A 13,217-nucleotide genomic window follows, 5' to 3' on the forward strand; every position below is an offset into this window, starting at 1 on the left:
ACAGACTTCCAGATGTCCTCTTGTGTCCTTACAGACTTCCTGATGTCCTCTTGTGTCCTTACAGACTTCCAGATGTCCTCTTGTGTCCTTACAGACTTCCAGATGTCCTCGTGTCCTTACAGACAGCAGCTCGAGTCCTTCCTGTGTTCCCCCACCACACGCCTCTCCTCGCTGTCACGAGTCTTCAAGATGTTTTATAAAAAGACACGGTGTGTCGGCGTTTTCGTCCTCTCCTTGTCTTTGTTCTTCTTCTTCTTGTGTTTTTGTTTCTTTACCTACGACCACTCGAAAAGCCGTCCGTCTGTCTTTGTACGTTTCAAAATAAGACAACACATCGATCTCATGGCTCTGCACTGAGTGCTTTGTTTTCACGCTTGTTCTCCGACTCTTCTGGGGATCGTGGGGAACGTGGGGAACATGGGGAACATGGGGATCGTGGGGAACATGGGGAACATGGGGAACATGGGGATCGTGGGGAACATGGGGATCGTGGGGAACGTGGGGAACATGGGGAACATGGGGAACATGGGGAACATGGGGATCGTGGGGAACATGGGGATCGTGGGGAACGTGGGGAACATGGGGAACATGGGGATCGTGGGGAACATGGGGATCGTGGGGAACATGGGGAACGTGGGGATCGTGGGGAACATGGGGAACATGGGGATCGTGGGGAACATGGGGATCGTGGGGAACATGGGGAACGTGGGGATCGTGGGGAACATGGGGAACGTGGGGAACGTGGGGATCGTGGGGAACATGGGGAACATGGGGATCGTGGGGAACATGGGGATCGTGGGGAACATGGGGAACGTGGGGAACGTGGGGATCGTGGGGAACATGGGGAACGTGGGGATCGTGGGGAACATGGGGATCGTGGGGAACATGGGGAACGTGGGGAACGTGGGAATCGTGGGGAACATGGGGAACGTGGGGATCGTGGGGAACGTGGGGATCGTGGGGAACATGGGGAACGTGGGGAACGTGGGGAACATGGGGATCGTGGGGAACGTGGGGATCGTGGGGAACATGGGGATCGTGGGGAACGTGGGGAACATGGGGAACGTGGGGAACGTGGGGAACGTGGGGAACATGGGGATCTTGGGGAACGTGGGGAACACAAGGCGTGCAGCGGCGTTCACCGACATCATCGCTCACTGCCTCCGCTCTCTCAGTCCATGCATACATCACCATTATCATTCAGTCCTGACAGCTTGTCCTGCTGCACACACACACACACACACACACACACACACACACGCATACACTCACACACACACACATGCACACACACACTCACACACACACTCACACACACACACACTTTGTTCCTTTTTGTGTTTTCTTTGTATATTGAAGTCGACTGTTTGCAGTCTGCACAAGTTCAACAAAGACAACGTGATGTCATGAACGGCGGTTTGTTGGAGCGCCCTCCGAGAGACTTGTGTGTGTGTGTGTGTGTGTGTGTGTGTGTGTGTGTGCGCACGCTGACCATGGAGTCTTCGTCGGCGATGAAGACGGTACAAGCCTGAGCCTGCATGAAGGACAAGATGGTTCCTGCGATCTTCCTCAGCAAAACCTCCAGACACTGCTGCTCCTCGAAGATCAGACTGGTCAAGTCCAGCAGCACCTACACACACACACACACACACACACAAACACACACACACACGCTCAGGTGCGTTGCCGTGGGTTACGATGAAGACCTTCGGGGACGCAGACACTCACCTGGTTGCGTCGGTTTTCCAGCTGCGACGTCTCGTAGAGCTGAGCGTTGTGCAGCACGATGCCTGAGAAGGCCAGGTAGGCGGAGAAGTCCTGACGGCCAATCACAGAGACACACGTGACGAAGAGGAGGAGGAAGGAAGGAAACAAGGGTGGAGGAAGGAAGGATTCATGAGTGAAGAAGGAAGATCCTCACCTTTTCATCCTGGTCAGTGAAGGCACCATCGCTGCCACACTTTTTATTGATGGCCTGAGCGACTCCGACGACCTGAGAGGACGAGATACATCAAACTGAGGAAGATGGATCTGAGAGGTTTAGACTTTTATTTTGAAAAATGAGTTGTGAAGCTGAGTTGGGGGTGGGGCTGATTATTCTCTCTCTCTCTCTCTCTCCCTCTCTCTCTCTGTCTCTCTCTCTCCCTCTCTCTCTCTCTCTCTCTCTCTCTGTCTCTCTCTCTCTCTCTGTCTCTCTCTCTCCCTCTCTCTCTCTCTCTCTCTCTCTCTCTCTCGTTGCTAAGGCTGTTGATTGAAAAAGGAAGCGATCAATTATCTGGCTCTGATCTAAAGATTGAATTTGTCCGGAGAGACTGTAACTGTAACTGTGAGGATTTCTGCAGCAGCTGATCGAATCAGAGCAGGAGACAAAGCGTCATCTTTTTGACTCCGCCCCCTTCTTCTTCTTCCTGTTTGCTTTCCTTATTTTCTCGCAGGCTCCGTCACGCCGTCGTTTTCTCTTCTGTCTCATGAACACAACGTGAAAACGCAGCGAGGGTGTCGCCCAATTTCAAAATAAAACACTGACTTTTTTTTCCATCTCTTGCTCATACATCTTCTGTCTTTATCCCCGGGAACAGCTGACCCCCCCTCCCCCCCCCCCCATCCCGGTCTCCTGGAGGTGTACTGTCAGACCTCGTCCTTGTGGTTCTTGATGGGCAGGCAGAGGATGCTCTGGGTTTTATATCCTGTGATCAGATCCACCTCGGCGTTGAACCTCGGGTCCTGGAGACAAAAAGCAAACAGCCACGAGCTCTTCGTCAAAACGTACTGATGTTAAAATACTGTGATGAATGCACAAGAAACCTATATCCTGCGTAAACTCCACCCCGCCAAAATAAAAGCCTCACATACGTTGTTCTGAAATCACCCTGCTCGGGTCGAACTCTGGGGTCTAATTTGACTGTCGCTGCCTTCGATGCTTTCGAGCTCTCGGCGCTCGACACTCTGCAGAGTGATGGTGCTCATTGTTACCCATGCAGCGCCCCCTGCTGGTGACACAGAACTGCGAGTGCCTCAGGAGACTCCCCCCCCCCCCTCCTTCCCCCCCCCAGTCCAGGAATGACCTCCTGCTGTGAGATGCACGTGATGATTTCAGGGACAGAAACTCCAGAAAGCCTCCTCATGTTTTTTGAGAGTGTTTAAACCCTCGTCTTTTCCACTTAAGCTCACTCTGACAAAAACCAAAACAGTCTGTCACCAGAACAAACACAACCCCCCCCCTCCCTCCTCCGACCCCCCCCCCCCCTCCCCCCCCATCCCCCCTCCAGAGCAAGAAAACCACCTGACCACACAGAAACCTTTTTATAACCCAAGAACCATGCGCCAACTGAAATCAAAACAAATCTCAGTGAATGATGGAGGCCCCCCCCCCTTCCCCCCCCCCCCCCGGCTCTCTGTGGGTTGGTTTGGCCCGGACTGGCCCTGGACACTTGAAGCTTGCTATCCGGCTCACAGAGAGCTGAACGAACAAACAGTCAGGGGGCGGAGCTTGTTTGAAATCAATGTAATCCTGATCACGCTGATAGGAAGTTAAAGATCCAATCAGAGAGCTGGGGAGTCCCTCAGATGACGCAGATGGACTTCCTTGAAGCAGTATCATGTTCTGCAGCACACACACACACACACACACACACACACACACACACACACACACACACACACACACACACACACACACACACACACACACACACACACACACACACACACACACACACACACACACACACACACACACACACACACACACACACACACACACACGTGATGGCGTGTAACATCGTGCATTAGCACAGTCCTAAAAAAAGAACACTCATAATGTGCTGATATTGATTTTCATTAATCAATTTTTATGTGTGCGTGCAACCACACAAACAAGCCATTCAGTGCAAACTCACACACGCACACAAGTCGTGACAGGGTGTAATTACACACACACACACACACACACACACACACACTTGAGCTAATTGGACGCAGGTGGACTCTTCCATCAGCCACGCCTGTTCTTTATTTGTCCTGTTCTCGCCCTCGTCCCCTCTCTCTCTCTCTCAGTAATCACCATCATCATCATCACGTTGTTGTTGTGGTTGGCAGGCAACCAGAGGAAGGCACACAGCAGGACACACACACACACACACACACACACACACACACAGCTCCCTCAGGTATAAAGACAATGATGTTTCATAATCCGTCTTGAAGCTTTCTCATTATGGAAGTTATTTTAAAGCCAGTGAAGCAGAACAAACAAGGCGGAGAGCTCCGAGTTAAAAGAGTCTATTTTTCTCCCCACACACACACACACACACACACACACACAGGTCCAAATCCTGACACTCAACAAGAGTTCAGGAAGTGAAGAAAGTTTGATTTTCAAACTCATAAAAACGGCGCATGTTTGCATCACCTGACAACCGAACGTAAACAACGTTTGAGCTCTAAGAACTCTCCAGAACCTCCCTCCAGTGATGTCTGCGAACATTTGGGTTAGCATGTTCAGACACGGGGCTAACACGTTGGCTAACAGGAGATAATGTTCTGATCACGTGAACACGATATTCATCCGATCGCTCCGTGACCACTCCATACCTGATGACTAATAAGTCCCGAGTGAAAGCACAACCAGGAAACAGACAGCAACACGGTCGCTCCGTTTCCGTCCACGGGGTCCGACGGGCTTCAGAGAGCGACGACACGACTCGTCGTGATTTTAAAAAACAAGCTGCTTGATCATCGATTAAAGCAGAGGAGCGACAGCGTGTTGAAAGGTGATCAGCCGGGAGGTCGCCACACTCAAACAGCCAGAGGTCAGAGGTCATTAGACACTCTGCTGTTAATCAGTCAGGAGGAGGAAGGTGTGTGTGTATGTGTGTGTGTGTGTGTGTGTGAGAGGAGGATGAGCCCTCCAGAGGAGCACTTTGACCTACTTGCCCTTCTTTGATCCCTTCGCTCCGTCAGCAAGAAGCATCAAATGTGCCCCGAGCAAACACGAGCCCGCCATCTGTACACGCTTCTTCTCCAGCGCCACAGCCGAGCCGAGGGAGGACGGGGGAAACGGGAGACAGCGCTGCGGTTTGTCCTCACCTCGTAAGCGTTCTTGATGTTGAGCGGCTGTCCCGTGGACGCCACGTGTCCCACCACGCCTTTGTTCCACTCCAGGCGGATGCAGTTGCTGCAGGACTCCTCCAGCGTGGATCCCTCCGCGACGTCGAACAGACGACTGACCAGGAACTTCCTGTTTGAGCTGTCCTCGCCCACCTGGGACAAACACACACAGATTACAGGATGTGGTCACAAAACTGAGCTGAAGCCACATAATGGATTTAACTTGTGCCCTGCATTAAAAAGGTTAAAGGTCACATGTTCCCCTAACTCTAACATGGGTCTCCAATGATGAGAAAAGTCCATCTTCTCCGTCTTCTGCCTGATGTGTGCTCAAACAGGCCGTTTGGAGATGTTCCCTTCATGACATCACAAAGGGCAGTAGCCCCTCCCCCAGGTGGGTGACACTCCCACAGCTAGGTGTTTGTTCTGCCCTCTGAGTCTGCCTTCTCACACAAATAGAAGTTCATCCGAGCCTTTACTTTGTTCTGATTTGGAAAATGTTGTTTCCATAATTAGCATACGGCGATTTGCATGTAGCTAGCATGTAGTTAGCACGTAGCTAGTAAACATGGAGGAGCGATGAGCATGATTTGAAAGCAAGGAGGTGAACTTTCATTGGCTTCTTATTGCACTTTAAATAACGATCCACTGACGCTGAGCAGATCACGATGGCGTCCGAGGTCGTCGACGTTGAAAAACTGCAACTTGTAATCAAATTACCGCGTATGCACAAGTATGCACACAAAATATACGCACATAAATGACGACTTTCAGGAGTTCAGGCCTCATGTGGAAGATAACAGTCGGTGAGTTTGTTCGCTAGAAGTTCTCAGATCACGCAGGTCAACAACTTTGTGTTCTACAAAGCTAGCTGCTACAGACTTAGCTAATGAGTCTGGAGTCTATAAAACGAGTAATGAACACAATGTTTGTGGCCTCTTCCGATCTTCTCATGTTGTCAGTGTGTGAAACTTGTAAAGCAGCTCTTCACGATCCGCACCTCAGAAACCTTCTTCATCAAACACTGACGCCAGTGACAAACGTTAGCCTCTGCCAGAAACTGTTATTGTCAGCTGCTGTCTCTTTAAGGCCCCACTTTGTGCCCACTGCCTCCTGATTGGCTGATCAGCTCTCTGGAAGCAGAACGCTGCAGGGCTGCCCGGGGAGGGCTGCTCTCCAGCGCTGGGAGAAGAGAGTCTGTGTAAGAGGTTTTATCAAACCTTGAAGCCGTTTGGTGAAATTTGTGGCTTCATATCGGGGAACTGTCATGTGATTTACAGAACAAGCCGTGTAGCGCCCTCTGCTGACTCATCTTGGAACTACGCCAATTTACTAAAAAACTTTTTTAATGAATATGAATTAAAAATATGTAAAAATATGGCCCAAGTTTAACAAAACTAAGAACCTGTTTTTAGTAGGGACTAATCAGATCCCTTCTCCCTCAAACAGTTTTTGGGAACATGTTACAAACATAAAGTGTCTGACATTTTAATATCTGTAAAACGAGCAGAGACAATCCTTGTGTTCCAGTTAAACCAGTTAAGCCCTCTCCTCCTACCAGGAACAGAGAGTAGCGGTCTGCAGCGATGAGCTCGTTGATGTGCAGGAAGATCTTGTGGCAGAGAGCTGTCACGTCCAGATGGCTCGACACATCCTTCACCAGCTCCAGCAGCCGGGCGCAGCGGTCACCCCCACCGCCCCTCGAGGCCACGCCGCAGCCACCACCATTACCTCCCCCTCCCTCCCCCATCACAGAGCCCCGCAGAGGTACAGTCTCACGGTCAGCGTCGCTCAGAAACGTCAGAGAGCCCTCAGAGTCCTTGACCACGATGGGTCTGAGTGGGCGGTCGAACTCTGACGCAGAGATTTTACGAGTCGGGGTGCCGGGGGCGGGGCTGGGGACTGAGGCCGGGGACGGGCAGCGGTTGTCCAGGAGGCTGAGCGTGGGCGGGAGGATGGTGGAGGCGGAGGAGGGGTCTGTGGAGGACTGGTGGGGACGCTGCTGTGGAGGATTTTCTTTGATGGAGTGGACGCGCTCAGCAAACCAAGCATTAACCATCTCCCTGCAGAGAGAAGAAGAGTGTATGAGAGGCTTTGTGTCCGTGCAGTTGAGTCACAGTGACCACAGGTTCATGACTAAACACGGTTTCTTTAAAGACGAATCACCAACAAACCTCTGAGCAGAAAAAAAGAGGGAACATCGAGAACAAATCAGTAAGAAAACAAAAATCAAACTGGATGACGTATTAATAATAGCACCAAAAAGTACAGATCTCACAACACAGAGAAAAATGCTCCGTTTCAAATGTGCTCCCCTTGTGATGTCACAGTGGGATTCCTGTGAATAAAATCCCCTCCCCTTCGCTGGTATCTCCACCTATAAACTCCACCCTCAGCCTAAAGCGAAAGTTTTGCACAGGTCCACCATTTTTGTTCTCACAAGCGAAGGAGTGATGTCTTCTGGGAAAAACTCAGGGGGCGGGGCTTATTGCATTTAAAGAGACACACACACCAAAACGGAGCGTTCAGAGAGAGCTGGTTTCTACAGGGTCACATCCTCTGCTGCTTCATTCATGTTATATTTGGACCAAAGCTCAGAAACACAGATGATTCCTTTAGACCACAGGGGGCGCTGTTTGAAAAGGTGGAGAAGAGGGGGATAATATGTCCTGTACGAGGACAGCAGCTTCTGACAGGAATGACTCCATCAAAGATTGCCAGAACATTTTCTGCAAGTTGTACCAAAAAAAAAAAAAAAAAAAAAAAAAAAGAAATGACCAAACATGACGCGTCTTGAATTCCTTTTCTTTTTTCGTTGCCATGGTGATACCATTAGAACTGGAATCATGTGACGTTTGGGCTGACCTATATCGGGGGGAAAAACTGACAGTGCAACATTTTGAAATAAAGAGCTTTTAAAAAATGTTTTTTTAAGGTTTCTATTTGGGCTGTTGATGCCTTCATTAGAGCGACAGGACAGTAAACAGAGTCAGACATCTAAGAGAACAAAAGAGAGAGAGAGAGAGACACAGGTGGGACTCGAACCTGCACTCCCAGTTCACCCAGTAATAAGACTTCACACATGGCTTTTTGCAGGAAGCAGACAGTGATGTTTCTAGGCTGTAGTGTCATGATGAGAAGCATCATTTAACCCCGCAGCAGCACAGGCAGCGTCGTCAGCAGTGTGTTCTTCATGCTGCATTAACCCCTGCTCGTCCAGCCGTTTGTTTACATAAGGAAAGGGGTCAAGTAAAAAAGGGAACAAGGATACAGAAAAAGGACACCACATGACTGATAAGAGCTGAAGAGTGAGCTGGAGTTTGTTCCTGTGATAACGTTTCCTTTGTTGTTCGCTCTGAACGCTCATGTGGAGTCCTTCTGTTCACAGACACACAGACTGTCAGAGTGTGAAGGAATCACAGGTCAATGAATTCATTATACAAAATCAATGAACAGTATAGACGGGTGTAGTTTTGAGTCCTAAAACCAGGAAGTGAGTTAGCATGATAGCGCCGTGGGTTCCTAACTCTAAAAGTCTAAATGTGGATTTTGAATGTGTTTGTGTTTAGACTGAAATAAGGTCTGTGGTTAACACAAGCTGATGTTGATGTTTTGTTAGACGACATAAACTACGTTAGCTAAGACCAACACTTGTGAATTTTAACGTTTTTACGCGAACTTTAAACGGCGGTTGCTAACAAGTAGCTAACTGAAACTAAAGTGGTTGCCATGGAGACATTAAACATCATCACGCCGGGAACTCTCTCCCTAATCCTCCTTACAGCCTCTAGTCATGTTTTTCAGTGCTCTTGTAAATATTAGGTTAATAAACAACTTATTAAGCTAACGTTTAGCTAGCTTGTCAAATCCACTGATTAGATCGATGAAGCATAACGGTCGTGACGTCATTACAAACCGACCGCGGTGTAGTTAGCTTGTAGCATAACGTTAGCTTTTCACTTCTCTGTGCTGCATTAACTCTTCAAACTTCATATAAATGATGTTCATCTGTAAAGATTATCCTGCTGAACTAAACAGCATCAGAAACGTTTGTTTGACACACAGATTATTTTCTGCAATGATCCAAAATCCAATGCAAAAATCCCATCGGCGAATTTTCGTAGGAACCACCGGCGCCATTTTTTCATCATTACCACACCAGTCTATAGATCATCATGCATGTGGCCTCTGCATCGTGATATCTCAACTTGGAAGTGAAGTCAAAATTGTCAGAAATGTTTCATGTTGTTGAATTTCTCGCTAAGTCGTAATTGGACAAACCATCCAGACACTTCCTGTTTGTTTGTTTTTTACATGATGGGATTGTAAATACTTTGTTTTCCTTCTTTTGTTTCTGAGAACATTTTATGTGTTGACATGTTGGGAACAAATAAACAATCGTAGCTCCTGTTCTGTGATGTGAGCCGTGAGGCTCCCGTATGACCACACACATGGTGGACTCGCTCAGGGGATACGGTCCATGTATCATGACGCTTTATGTGTCTTATCACAGCCTCTGTGTCTCTACTATCCTCTTCCCTTTTTTAATCTCTGGCAAAATGAATAAATATGAAAGAAGAAGATCTCAAAGGTGGAACAGAATCGTTTCAGCTCCAGCAGGAAGATAAAGTATCCGATAGGGAAATGAAAATGGATTCAGTCACATTGGAGATGATGTGCTGAAACTCCTTTAAAGTGTCTTAGTGGATATTCGCCGGAACAAATCAAACGTGTGTGTGTGTGTTTGTGTGTTTGTGCGGTTTGTGTGTTGACAGAAAATTGGATGTAATTACAGCGAGGCTCTCTAATCAGCCAACACATTGTCTAATCAACTCCTACAACACACAGGCACGCTGAAACACACACACACAGTAAACCACCCACACACACACACACACACTTCCTCGCATGCTCTCCTTCACTTTGACTCAAGTTCTTAAAGGTCGTGCGACTCGTCCTGATGTTTTCAGGCCAGTCAAAGGTTGTGTTCAGCGGAGCGGGAGGCTGAGACCCGGCTCAGATCTCCGGCCCTGAGCCCGGTGAAGAAAACTCTCAGAGATCTGACTGCAGCGTATCAAACCCACTTCTCCGTACTGCGTCTCCCATCGGGGCGCCCATCTCCCCACAGAGCCGACCCTGAGGAGGCTGAATCAATACCTCTCTGAGAGAAGCCTCAACCCGAGCAGCAGAAAGGTCGATGTGTGCGGCCGTAAATCTTTTTGCAGTTAAAATGAGCAGGAGAGGAGGAGCGATGCTTTTCATGGAGAACAGTGAAGCCGCTGAAGGGACTGAGCGTGTGCTGCAGCTGAGAGGAAAAGCAACAGAGTGAAGTTGACATGGAGGTTTAAGTGGACGAATGGCTGTGAAGGGGTTTAGAGTGTCCCCATGAAGAGCTGCCAGGCTGACGGCGAGCCGGCTGTAAAACACGACTTATATAGCTGCAAAATAAAACATCAAAACTACAAAGCTAAATGTCTTCACTTTAGGATTTAGAAGGATTTTTTTTTTGTTATTTAAGGGATTTCAGTCCAGGAATAAAAATCTAAATCTGGAACTTAAATCACCTGTGAGGAACTTCAGGACGACTTTGGCGCCCCCTGTGGACAAAGCTGTAAGACGTCATTAAGACCCTGCTTTCTTGTAAACACGATGTGAATCACGGTTTTCGCCCGACACCGACCCTGCAGCAGAGCTGTTAGGTATTAAAAATAACTATATGGGGCGCCGGGGGCCTTGTGGTTGGTGCGTGCACACCATGTACATGCACCTCAGATTCAGGTCCGACCTCTGGCTCCTTTCCTGCATGTCTTTCCTCACAAGCTCTCGCTCACCTTCCAACTCCATCCACTGACCGTTCTTTACGAAAACATCCTAAATAAAGACTCGTCTTCATGCGGATGGTTGTGTTTTCTTCTGAAGATTATAAACAGGCCTCAGTATCAACGTCAGCCCTGAAACCTGCTGTTTTTAAAACATCCCTCGTCTTGTCAACATCTCGAATGAACGCACAACAAGCCCCAAAAACTCATCTTTAAACTCAACATGAATATCCGTGATTTGGTGTATTTCCATGTTTTTGCAGAAGAAGAAAAAACTAATTATATCTTTAAAAAAAATGTCTAAAATAAAAAAAATAAATAATAAATAATAAAAAAAAGAAAAGGTAAAAAATAAAATCTTTGTTGACTGTTTTCTCGCCAGTGTCATGCAAAGATAACAAGATCAATCAATAAGTGAAGTTCTCGAGAAATAAAATGTATTATTATTTTAAACGAGAAAAGTGAGTAAAATAAAAAGTATGGTGGCATATGTCCACTCAGGGCTTCCGTAGAATCTGATCAGAATAATGTAAATAAAGCTGCAAGATCTAAGCTGGCTTTCTGGGTTCAAGAAAAATAACACACATTTCAGATTCATGAATTATAAATTAAATCCACATGTTAGATTCCAAATCAAAGATTTCTTCATTCTGTCAATAAACTCAAAATGCTGCATTAAACTCAGAACTCACATCATTGAGTTGAACGCGTCTCTAATCCTCTTCCGTAGTTTCTTAAACATCTTTTCTTATCGCATGCTCCCCTAAAGTCCTCAGGAACCAGGATCCGGGTCTAGTCTAGTCCTCTATGTGGAGGACTTGTTTAATTATCACCGTGATTGGAGCTCTTCAGCAGAGAGCTGAGACTTAAACAGAATCATTGGCAGCTGTAAAAGTTAATGATTGAATGTCTCTGCAGAGCTGAAGGTGTGAATCCGCTCTCAGTGCATTAACTCTGCATGGACAGACCACCTGAGCAGGGACACAGTGGGACATGTCAGACCCGGATCACCTACAGCTGGACTGTTTACAGTCAGATAAGGAGTGTGCACGGTTATTTCCCTATAATAAAAAAATACTATGAGAGGAAATGAAATGAGAGGCTGCAGAGCTGCAATCAATCAGCTGTAGTGTCCACACCGTGTCAGCTGCAGACTTCTTGTTTTTTGTCTTTACCTTGACGCCTTCCTGATAAAGTAGGAGTGGGTGAACTCCAAGTGGTCGTCCAGCCACGCTTCCATCCTCTCGCTCTCCGGGCAGCAGCAGTCCTCCATGGCGCAGAGGCTCCGGTGAACCGTCTACATTTATACACACAGTCCCGGTACCGAACAGCGCAAACGGAGAGAGAGAGAGAGAGAGAGAGAGAGAGAGAGAGAGAGAGAGAGAGAGAGAGGGAGAGAGAGAGAGCGGCTCAGTCAGAGAGAGAGAGAGGAAGCTGGTCCGGTTACTCGGTCGGTCGGTCGGTCGGTGCGCGCGGATCATAAAGCGGTGACTGTGCGCTTCCTCGTTGGTGAAGCGAGCGACCGATTAGAGAGAGAGAGAGAGAGAGAGAGAGAGAGAGAGAGAGTAGGACGACCCCCCCCCCCCCTCCCATATGTTCAATGTTCAAAGGCGCCACAAATAAACTCATAAACAAAAACACAACATGCATGATCAGGTCCAAACATGCAAGAATAAACTGTTTCCGGTATATTGCAAAGAAATACAGAGTCATAATAGCTGTTTGTCCTAACAGCACGAATGTTTATCGAAGATAATAACTTTATAAAATAAAATAATCAGACCGGGGTGATTTCCTTTTTAAAAACGGGAATTCATCCTTGAAATGTGAACTTTGCTACGTTTCATCTTATTTCAGCATGTTGACTGATACTTCAGGTGAACGCCTACCTTCCTCTCTAACTGCTGGAGAATTAAAACTTGCATCTGCTGATAAAACTGAACCTTAATTTGTCCAAATACAAACGAAGGTAACTTTATTAGTAAGATAAGATAAAACGTTTCTTATCCACAGAGTGGAAACAACAGTGTCACAACAGCAGGAGGGCAAGCAGGTGAAAAAATCCAAACCATAGGGCCAAGAAAATGATGACTGGGAGGGATTTGGTGTTCAAGAATGAAGCTGAAGCAGAAGTGTAAAAATCCTGCAGTTCCTGGAGTGTCCACTAGAGGCTGGCTGCAGCAGCACAGGAAGTCACATACACACCCATTCAAACAGCCTGTTTTTACAGCAGACATGAACATGTTTACAGCCTGCTTCAAAAAACCAAATAGGTGTGATTAGCTCATG

The 13,217-nt window shown here is 47.6% G+C and overlaps 1 protein-coding gene across 1 annotated transcript; it reads right to left on the bottom strand.

Annotated features, from left to right (window-relative positions):
• Window positions 1-1,483: 1,483 nt before the first annotated feature.
• Window positions 1,484-12,479, bottom strand: LOC306819411 (cGMP-specific 3',5'-cyclic phosphodiesterase-like; the record flags this gene model as incomplete). The annotated part of the gene is made up of 7 exons (XM_079373209.1): window positions 12,104-12,479; window positions 6,668-7,172; window positions 5,089-5,262; window positions 2,635-2,724; window positions 1,922-1,993; window positions 1,729-1,818; window positions 1,484-1,630 (listed from the first exon to the last, which is right to left on the bottom strand). Coding segments are annotated over exons 1-7 (1,176 nt in total), but the record flags the coding sequence as incomplete, so codon positions are not given.
• Window positions 12,480-13,217: the final 738 nt, after the last annotated feature.

The sequence above is a fragment of the Symphodus melops genome, assembly GCF_947650265.1.
Source record: "Symphodus melops genome assembly, contig: scaffold_385, whole genome shotgun sequence".
Lineage (NCBI taxonomy): Eukaryota > Metazoa > Chordata > Actinopteri > Labriformes > Labridae > Symphodus > Symphodus melops.